At 24.8% G+C, this 11,048-nt stretch overlaps 1 protein-coding gene across 1 annotated transcript; it reads right to left on the reverse strand.

Annotated features, from left to right (window-relative positions):
• Nucleotides 1–502: 502 nt before the first annotated feature.
• Phum_PHUM460690 (protein FAM20C precursor, putative) lies at nucleotides 503–10,890 on the reverse strand (the record flags this gene model as incomplete). Its single annotated transcript, XM_002430001.1, has 6 exons — nucleotides 10,766–10,890; nucleotides 10,054–10,132; nucleotides 4,965–5,057; nucleotides 4,531–4,835; nucleotides 4,178–4,451; nucleotides 503–692 (listed from the first exon to the last, which is right to left on the reverse strand). The coding sequence occupies exons 1-6, from the start codon at nucleotides 10,791–10,793 to the stop codon at nucleotides 503–505; spliced, it is 969 nt and encodes a 322-aa protein (XP_002430046.1). The 5' UTR covers nucleotides 10,794–10,890.
• Nucleotides 10,891–11,048: the final 158 nt, after the last annotated feature.

Raw genomic sequence — 11,048 nt, forward strand, 5'->3', positions numbered from 1 at the left:
TAATATCGAAACAATAATAATAATGATAACAATTTTTCGGTCTGTTTTTTTTTTAATTTTAAAAAAGTTTTTTGTAAACCCATAAAACAAAAAAAAAAGGGAAATTTTTTTTTTAAAGTTTCGTTACGTCATCATAAAATATTTAATTACAACAATTTAATTTTATGACGGAAACTAAAAGTTTATACAATAATAACAATTATTATTATTATTAAGTCTTCGAAAAAAAAAATTTTCATTATTTACAAAAGATTTTACTATCAAAATTTATGAGAGAAAAAAAAATTTTTTTTTTTTTATAAATCAAATCAAAAACAGAAAAACAGAAAAGAAAATTCAGATAAACGCGTGTCGCAAACAAAAAAAAATTTTCTTTATTTTATTTTTATTCTTCTTCTTCTTCATCTTTTTCTTCTTCCTTATATTTATTATAAAAATCACATAAAATATTTATTTATTTAAAAAAAAAAAAAAAAAAAAGTCTTCTAAATTTAAGCAAAGACTAGGATAAATCATCAACAATGACGTCATTGGTATCATTTTTATTTATGCAGTCTCTGATTCCCTCCAATATGATTCGAATTCTACGATCTAAAGCGGCAAAATGTGGCTCCCACAAAATGGGAGATACAGGATCAGATTTCATTGCTTCTCTCATTGCGTCGCTTAACTTTACGGGACCGTTGTGATACCTGAAAATTAATCGTGATAATAATAATAACAACCGGTGAATCTTTGGGTTTTTTTTTCCCTCCGGTCTATGAATACATTTTTTTTTTAAAGCGGATAATTACGACGATTATTTTTTATTTAGAGCAAAACGAAAACAAATTTTTTTTTTTTTTGTTAACAACAAAAAACTATGTACGTGGTCTATGCATGTAATAAATATTTCTGACGAATAATAATAATAATAATAATAAAAAACGTCCGACATGTTTAATTTTTTTTTTTGCTGCCGGCAATGCCGGCAATGATTTTTTCTCTCATCATTTTAAAAACCTATAAAAAAAGAAAACTTGTACCGTAATTATTTTACACAAGCACACACACTTTATACGTAAAGATGATGTTAATAATAATAATAATGATAATGATAATAAATTTTAAAATTTTACGGGAGCCCCCTGAAAAAAAAATGTACAGACGATATCGAACGTTATGATCCCATCGGCAATTTTATAAATTTTTTTTTTTTTTTTTTGATCCCCCCCGAAATTAATTTTTTCCTTTTCCTAAAAATCCATTTTAATATTATCATTATCATTATTGTTAATAATTTTCACGTGACGTTTTTTATTATGAATGATTATTATTATTATTTTTGTTTTTGTTATGAATTAAAAAAAAAAAAATCAGGAAAAATTGAAAAGTCATGTTTTAACACGTTTTCAAATTAATATTTTTGTTTTTTTTAAATATTATTATCATTATCATTATTAATAAAATATTTTTTGTAAATTATTATTATTATTATCGTTGTTGTTCATTGGCAAAAGGTTTTTTTTTGGAGGGGGTGGGGGAGGGAGAAATTAAAAGGTTTTGAAAAGGAAAAAATTACGTATTTTTTTTTTTTTTGTAAAATGATTTTACATTTTTTACGGATGGTTAATCTAACCGAAACTCCCCCTCCCTCCCTCCTTTCCCCAAAAAAAAGAAAACTAGTTTTTAAAGATTTAACACGCATCATTAGTCATTTAAAAACGCAAACGCAAAAGAAAAAAAAATGTTTTTCTCGTGGTAATAACATAACGAGATCATTTTTTTTTTTTACTTAACAACATTAAATTATTAACGTTTTTAAAAGAAACCGGAAATAAAGTGAAAGAAAGAAAGAAAAAATGAAAGTTTAAAAAAAAAAAAGCGGGGGGGGAATAAATAAATAATTTATAATCATTAATACAAATTATTTTTAAATATTATTATTATTATTTCACGATTAAACGAGGATATTTAAGTAAATATAAAATAACTGTTATTAAATTACAATTAATAAATAACGTTTGATAGACGTTGAAAAGTTATTAGGTGTTAAATTTGTAGTTAAAATAATAATAATAATAATAATTTTTCTTTTTTAAACCATCACCGTAATATATCATCATTATGATTTCAACGGTTTTAATTTTACTATTAAACCTTTATAAATTTAATAAATAATAATAATTATTATTATTATTACGTAATAAAAAGGATTTGCTTTTATGTGATAACGTTTCGCATTTTTACCTTTATTATTATTATTATTATTATCGAAGGAAATTTTACAAGAAGAACAAGAAGAATAAATTTTATGCGAATGCGTATTTGACGCGTTTTCTAATAAATTTCAAAATAGAATTTTCTTAGAAAAAAAAAAAAAATTGTGAGAGAGAGAGAGAGAGGAAGGAAGAGAGAGAAAAAGGAAAACTTTACATTTTTTTTTTCCAATTCAAAGTCAAACAACAAATTCACGTGTTAAGAATCAAATTTAAACTTCTGCAAATTTAACCGGAAAAAGAAAAAAAAAAATTTTCCTCAACGTAAAAGAAAAAAATCGATCAATGAATTATGAAAAAAAAAAGTTTTTTTTTTTTTTTCGCGGGATCGAATTCCGATACCTTGAATTCCTATATTTCAACACACGAGGTGCTTAATCAGGTACAATGATGATAATATTAACAATGATGATGGTTAAGAAGAAAATTCTTTCCGAAGAAGTGGAAGATGAAAATCGTCAGCAAAAAAGAAAATTTTTTTTTTTGGAATTTTGTAGGGCATTAGGTACGGCTTCAGTCTCTCTCTCTCTCTTTCTCTCTCTTACTCCATTGTTGATTGAAGGGGGGGAATAAATAAATGATGGAATGAATGACAAAATTAAAGTCAATTCAAATAAGAAGGGAAATAAATGGGAATAATAATCATCCCTTAAAAGCATTTTGAAATACGAATGTTACCCGGTTTTTTTTGTCATCCTCCTCTCGCCCCTCCCTTCCTCTCCCTCTTCTCCCGCATACGCCCCCTACACACGCCCTCCATTGCATATTTTTTCACATCGTTTTCATTTTTACCTAATGCTTCTTTTTTCCCTCTCTCTCCCTATCCGTTTAACTTTCATTTTTTACTTTCCAACAGTTTTTAATATTAAAAAAAATAAAAAAATAAGGGATGAAATTTAATCTTGATTTTTTTTCTAAACATTAAAAGTCGATTTCCCCTTTCTCCTTCTCCTTCCCTCCGAAAAAATAAAAAAAATTTAAATAAAATTTTTCAATTTGACTCAATATCATAAAAAGACAAAAAAAATTTATTATCATCATCATCACCTCGTTTGTTTTGTGTTTTGTCGGCAAATGGAAATAATAATAATAATGATAATAATAATAAACTGGAAAACGAACCGAAAAATAAATTTTATCGTTTTAAACCCTTTAAAAAAATTTTTTTAATAACGGTTTAGGAGTTGGTAAACAAAAAAAATTTTTTTTTTTTTTTGGAATTTTTCATTTTCTGGAAACTTCGATTAATTTCTTTTTTTATTGCATGCAAAACTGGGGGGAAGGGGGGGGTAAACACAAAATGAAAGGAAGGTGAAAGGAAAGAAAGAAAGAAAGAAACGTTATGAAAGTTAAGGCGTAAATAATTAATTATAGTTTTTTTTTATTTTCAAATAATAAAACGAACGAAACTAAAAAAAAAAAAATTTTTTTTTTTAGTTTAATATGCAATCTAATCAATTTTAATATTATTATTATTATTTTTGTTGATTTTATAAATTTTACCTGATTTTATCAAATTTCGTTTTTTTTTGCGCGCCAGATTTCAAATTTAAACAAAGTAAGCACAAAATTTTATTTATTTTTCTATTAATTCGTTTTATTTTATTTTTTTTTAACTGTAAAAAACATTTTTACGCATGTGTATTTCAATTACGTTTTGACTTTCTTCTAAAAATTCTTAGTCGTAATTTTTCTTTTTTTTTTTTTTAAATCGACGGTCATTGAGAAAAAAAAAAAATCATAATAATGAAAGAAAGTAAAATTAAGGTCATTGGAAATAAAAAACGTGACGTCATGTATTTTGGCGCGAAACAATGAGAGTAAATTTAGCGGGAATAGCAAAAAATATGTTTTTTTTTAATTGAAAATGCTGATTAAAATTATTTTGAATTTTTTTTTAAGATAATTATTTTACTTACTTAAGTAACGTTGATAATGTTGATCTTCTTAAAAGGCAACATTGTAATATAGGAGCTAATATTGATATTTCGTCGTGAAAAGGTTTTCCGAAACCTCTACCGTGATCCAAATGTATCGGAAACGTATCGTTACCGAATATTCTAAATGTTTCGTAATGGTGTCTGTCCATGTTACCCATAAGAAAATCTAAAACTGCCATGTCCATTAAATCTAAAAGTCTTCTGCCACGATCGTAAGGTTCGACTTCTCGTACGGCCGCACAATAATTGGGATCTATATATAAAATTAAAATCATTCGAATGATTGAAAATAAATTGTTTTGAGGGTGGGGAGGGTAGAGAAGATAGATTACCGAGTTCCCATTGAGCTTTTCTCCTCTTGTGATAACTTCTTCTCCACGGATGACGCCATACTTTTCTAGGTACCAAATCGGTATCGGGTAAAAATGCGGCGAAAGAACCTTCCAACATATCCGGATTACCGCAAACGGCATGTGCAGTGTCACAATAATAGGAACATTTTCCGTGAAAGCAAAGATTATTTGAGGGAGACACAAAAAATGTTTTGAGCAATTCTCCTTCCGCTAATGCGTATAATTCTGACGTCATATTCAATTTCCTACCAGTGACCGGCATAGCTCTTCGGAAATCTAAAAGTCTTTTTTTTTTTTTTTTCAAACCGGAAAATGAATCGTAGATTAAAATGACAAAAAAAACAAATAATAATAATAATAATAATAATAATATAAATGCGTTGTATATTTAAAAAAAAAAAAATATTATTTACCTGTCTAAATGAAAAGCGGCAATTTCGGCGTTGTGCCTTTCAAAATCCGTAAAATAAAAATGATTCGGAAGCGTTTGCTGTTCTCTTGGAAATCTAAAAACATAATTTATTATTATTATTATTATCAGTATTATTTTTTAAAAATTGATAATCCAAAAAAAAACTCTAGAGATGGATAACAGATAGATAATCGTTAAAATCCACGTTAAAATTTTTTTTTTTTTATTATGACTCGAGTAAAAACAAAAAACAAACGGAAAATCATTTTCGTCTGCTGCCACTTCACGCAAATCAAATACGCATTAATTAATTAATTGATTATAACATCGCTTTTTTTTCTTTAATATTGGTTTTTTTTTTTTTAAATGAGACTTTCCGTATAAAAAAATGAAAATTTAAAAAAAAAAAGAAAAACAAACATGGCGTCGGTTAGAGTTAAATTAACGTCTAATTCAAATTCAACAAATGAAAAATTTTTTTTTTTAATTAATATTATTATTTTTATAATTGTTAAAACGTTTTAATTTGACTAATTTTTTTTTCCCCTTTCCACACCCAGGTTTTATTATTATTTTAACCAAACAATAATAATAATAATAAATTCGTACCTAGAATACTTAATTATATTTAAAAAAAAAAAAAAACGATTCGATTAAACGTTTTAATTAAAATTTTTGTTTTTGTTTTGTTTTTTCCTTTTTTTCTCGTTGCGAATATAAATTAATTTTTTTCCTTTGAATTTTTTTTTTATCAAAGGATAAAAAGAAAAATTTTCGACAATCGTTTAAAAAAAGAAAAAAAAATTAAAGTTTCCATGGTAATTTTTTTTCCCCCCTCCCCTCATCATTATTGTTTTATTTTCTAACAATTATCATTTATTATTATTATTATTATTTGTGCTTTTGACGTCACTTAAAAATTGAATAATAATTTTTAATTTATTTTTTTTAAAGTGTTAACAAATTTTCTTTTTTTTTTTTTTTATAAAAAATAAAAGTTAATCTTAAATAATAAATGATTAAATGTTTTTTTTTTGGTAAATAAACGTGACTTTAGAATCCTTTGAAAAAAAAAAGGGGAAGAAGAAGGCAGGAAGAAGGAAAAAGAAAAAAAAAACTTTTACGTTAATCTTCGAGAATTTTCTTGGATTTTTTTTTCTTTTTTTGTTTTCCAAAAGAATTTAACGTTTTTTTTTTTTTTTTAAACGGTTTGAAAGGTTTGTTGTAAAAGGAAAGGGATAAAAAAAAGAAAAAGGTTAAAAAAAAATTTTTTTTTTTTATAAAAGTCTCTCTTATCTAAATAATGTTTTTGATCTTTACCTCATGTAAGGTTTCTCGTTAATAAAAAAAAAAATTTATTCTTTTCCTTCCAGTCGATTCCAGTTTGGAGAAAGAAAATTTACAAAAAAAAAATTCTTCTGACACGTTTATTTTCATTCATTTAAAAAAGAAAATTGTTTTTTTTTTTTACCATTTTAACCATTTAAATTTTTTTTAGAATTAAAACGTTTTGACATATTATTTAATTAAATTTTATGTAAATTAAATCGATTATTAATTAATAATAACGAACATATATTATTATTATTATTAATATTAATTTATCGCTTCATTTGTGTTTAAATTTATTTAAAAAATAAAAATTTTTAATAGATGGCTATAATTAAAAAAATTTTCCTTTTTTTTGTAATTTTATTTTTCCCCTCCCCCCTCCCATTAAAACCATCACGAATGAAATTAAAAAAAGAGAGAGACAAAGAGAGAATCAGAGAGAGAGAGAGGGGGGGTAAAACATTTAAGGATTTTTCATTTGAGAAAGAAAAAACTTATAAATAAATAAATAAGTAAAAAAATTTTTCATATTAAAATGAAAAGAATAAATAATTTTCTCTTTGTTTTTCTTATTTTAAAACAAATGAAAAGTGAAAATTTTCTTTTTTTTTTTTTTTACTAAGTAAGCAGTAGAAAAGTGATTTTTTTTTTTTATATATATATAAAAAGAAATGTCAATACGTCAACAGGATCTTTTATAATACTCACAACTTATTTAAAAAGTAATTTGAAGTCAAAATGGAAAAAGCGTGAATCAAGCACAAAAAAATAAATAAGTAAAAAAAAAAAAAAAAACTAAAAAAAAAATAAAAAAAGAAAGATAGAAGAAGTGGAGGAAGAGAGAGAGAGAGAAAGAGGAAAAGAAAGTGAGAAAAGAGAGAGAGAGTGAGAGGATTTGATGGGTTAAGATACTACTACTATATAAAAAAGAGAAGGTAAAATGATTTGTATAAAATGGAAATTTTGAAAGCTGAGCAATATTTTTTCATTTTCCATTTTCTTCTTTTCATTTCCGATCTTTTTAACCTTTTTTTTCCTTTTTTCCTTTTTTTTTTTACCTTTAACAAATATTGTTTATTTTTCTTATATATATTAAACCATCCTTTTATTTTTTTTTCTTTTTCTTACAATTGAAATCATTCGTGTTTAAATTTTTTTTTTTTTAATAATGTTTTTCTAATAATCATTATTATCATCATCATTACCATCATCCACTTATTTTTAAATTAATTGATCCAACGTTAAAATGGTGTTGTTTATTTATTTATTTTTCTGTTTGTTTGTTTGTTTATTTTCGTTGATTTTTCAATAAAAAAAAAACCTTTATTAAAAGGAAATCGATTTTTCGAAAAAAGGAGAAAGAGAGAGAGAGAGAGAGAGAGAAAGAGAAAGAAGCCAAATGATAACTGTTGAGCTTTTTTTTTTTTTTTGAAATTTATTTTTCATAGAGTAAATAAACAAATTGATTCGTTAAACTCGTTAACATTTTTTTTTACAAATATACGAAAAGTAAATTTAAACGTGGTAGAAGATAACCGAGAGGGTATGAAAAGTTAAAACGTAAAATGCCGTATAAAACTTTTGTACCGGAATATTAATAATTTTTTTTTTTATAAACTTTTTTTTAGAATCGAATTCAAAAAGTAAAGTTTAGAAAAAACGAATCAAAAAGTTTTTTTTTAACTACGAATGCATTTTTAAAAAAAAAAATAATTCAAAAGTTGTAATAAATAAAAAAGAAAAAAAAAGGAAGGAAAATTCATCGTTTTTTATTTTCCTCAGATCCACCTCCCTTCCTCCTCCCCCTCTTTCTCTTCCGCCTCTTTCTCCTCCTCCTTATTGGCGATTCTAAAAATTGTCGTTGTTGTCGTCTTTAAGGTCGATTTATTATTAAAATTTTTTTTTTTTTTAAAGTTTATTTCAACAATCTTTAAACAAACAAACAAACAAAAAAACGATTCCAGGCAGACTAAAAATTTCACTCAAAATTTTCTCTTTCATTATTATTATTATTATTATTATTAGTACTTTTCTTCTAAAAATGAAATTTAAAAAAATTTTTTACGCGTTATTTTTATAAACATGAGTTGAATTTAAATTTTAAAAAAAAGTGGCATCAGACCACCAGTCAAACTCTTTTTTTATTTTTATTTTTTTAAACTTCCCATTCATTCCTTTTTTTACTCGTTTATTTAAAAACAAATCGCGTTAATTATTATTATTATTATTAATTTTGAACTTTGACCGTTTTCACTTTTTTTTTTTGGTTCTACGACCACGACTATCACAAAAAAAAAAAAAAAACGGAGGCTACTTATCCATGATTACTTTTTTTTTCTCTGTCTCTCTCGTTTTAAAAAAATTATTTATGTTCAATTATAAAACTCGTAATGTAAAATTTAAAAAAAAAGTCTAATTACACGTTAAAAATCAAAGAGTACAAAAAACAAGTCTTTAATTTTTTCAATAATCAAATTTCACACGTTAATTATAATTAAATCCAGGTACGGCATTTAGTAAAATTGAAAATCGATGATGATGATGATAATAATAATAATATTTATCAGTTATTTTTGTATTAAATTAAAGCGAGATCAAAGGAAAAAAACAATTTTGTTGTTTCCTTTGAAACAACCTTTATAAAGAAATTAATGATTTTTCCAATGTTTTCACGTTAAACATTTTTTTTTCTCTTTTAAATTAAAAATAAATTATGAAATTTATAACATTTTTCCATTGTTAAATTTTATTTTCCTTTGTTTTATGTTCCATTGAACATAAATTACGGTCTATCAAACGCACCGTAATGGCAAAACGGAAACAAAAAAAAAAAAAGAAGCTGTCGTTATTATTATCGTTTAGTCGTCAATCGTCGTCATCACCACTGCAACGTAAGAAACTGAATTTTAACGTGAGCGTTTATATCTCCTTGTTATTTTTTTACATTTTGATTGTTTTATCAATAAGAAATTATCGCTCGATTGACAAGATAAATAAATAAATAAAAACTCGCGACTTTATTATATGTTATTTTAACCGAAAAAAAGGTTCGAACCACGTGTTTTTTTACGTTATTTTAAATTTTTTTTAATACGATGTTAAAAGTAGCAATTTTGGCTAAAAATTTCGTCTGCTAAAAACAAACACTTTAACTTTTAAGTCGTATTTAAAAAAAAAAAAAACCATATCAACATTTTTTTTTTGCCATTAACTCATTCATTCCTCTTTATTCCCACTTCCACCCCTTTTTTTTCTCCTATTTCTTTCCCACATTTTTCCCCTTTTTCCCTCCTTCTCCATCATCATAATCATCCGCGATTTCATCAGGTTCCCCAATCAATTTTTTAACGAATTAAAATCGCATAATTCATTCGTGTCATCAACCAAAAAATTAATTATCGACGTCTCATTTTAAATAAATTATTGATTTATTCGATTTTAAATAAATATCGCAATAATAAATAATTTATGGAGAGGGGGGAGGGGAAGGGAACATTTCGAAATTGTTTAAACAATTAAAGTTGTTTTTGTCAAACGAAAAAAATTAAAACTTTTTAAAAATATCGTTTAAAATTTTTTTCTCGCTATTTTTTCCAAAAAAAAAAAAATTTATTTTATTTTTATTAAAAGAGCAAAAGGAAAATGTGTGGGAGTGGTAGCAGACGATATTCTTAAAGTTTTTTTTTTTTTTTTTAAAGAAGTTATAAATTAAAGTTATACCTTGAGATAATAATAATAATAATAAATATTAAACATACCTCATGGGTTTAAATAAAGCTTGCATTGTGTTTTTATAGTCTATAATAAGCTTTAGTTGTGTTCCACCTTCTTTTTGCTCTGTAATAACAAAAAAAATATTATTTATTTATTTTTTTGTAAATTATTAAAACGTTAAATTTAATAAATTGCGTATAAAATAACAAGAAAGTAAATAAAAAAAACGTGCGTATGCGTGCGTGAGTGTGTGAAAATAAAAATAAAAAATTATTCGCAACATTTAAATTTTCAGGTAGAAAATCTTCCACCTTATTTTATTTCCCCCTTGACGTTTTTGTTTTTAAATTTATTTTTCAACGATTTCAACAAGCAGAAGACAAACACACAAGCAAAAAAAAAAAAATTTTTGTTTTTATTTATACGAGAGAAAAATCTTAAACGCCACGTTTGCAATATGAAAAAAATAAAAATAAATAATGACGAACGATTAATTGAAATTAAAAAAGAAAGAAAGAGAGAGAGAGAGAGAGAGAGAGAGAGGGTGTTCGAATAAGAAAGAGAAAAAAGGATAAAAAAAGACAAATTCACTTATTTAACATAATTTTTTATTACCATTGATGATCGCCTTGGAACGAATTTAAATATTCAAAAAAACGAGTTTTTACGATTTCGAAAAAAAAAAGGAAAAAATTTTTTTTCGGTTTCAAACGTGGCGTTAGACTTGAAAAAAATAATAATATTAAATTTACTTACCCACGTGAACAATCGGAACGGTCGCCATTAAATCTAAAACTTTTGAGACTAGAGGTTCATCTTTTTCGTACAATTGATATCTTGATATTTTATAATGAAATTTTTCTAAATCCGTCGCGTTTTCCCTGAAAAAAAACAAACAAACAAACAAACGACATTAGATATCAGACGATATTTTCACCCCCTCCCCTCCCCCCACTGCTATAAAAATAAAAATTTTTTCTGATTTGTTTCCGTCTGTATTGTTTATCTTATAAAAAGTTATAAACAATTTACGACAAAT

The sequence above is a fragment of the Pediculus humanus genome, genomic scaffold (assembly GCF_000006295.1).
Source record: "Pediculus humanus corporis 1103172108240 genomic scaffold, whole genome shotgun sequence".
Classification (NCBI taxonomy): Eukaryota; Metazoa; Arthropoda; class Insecta; order Psocodea; family Pediculidae; genus Pediculus; species Pediculus humanus.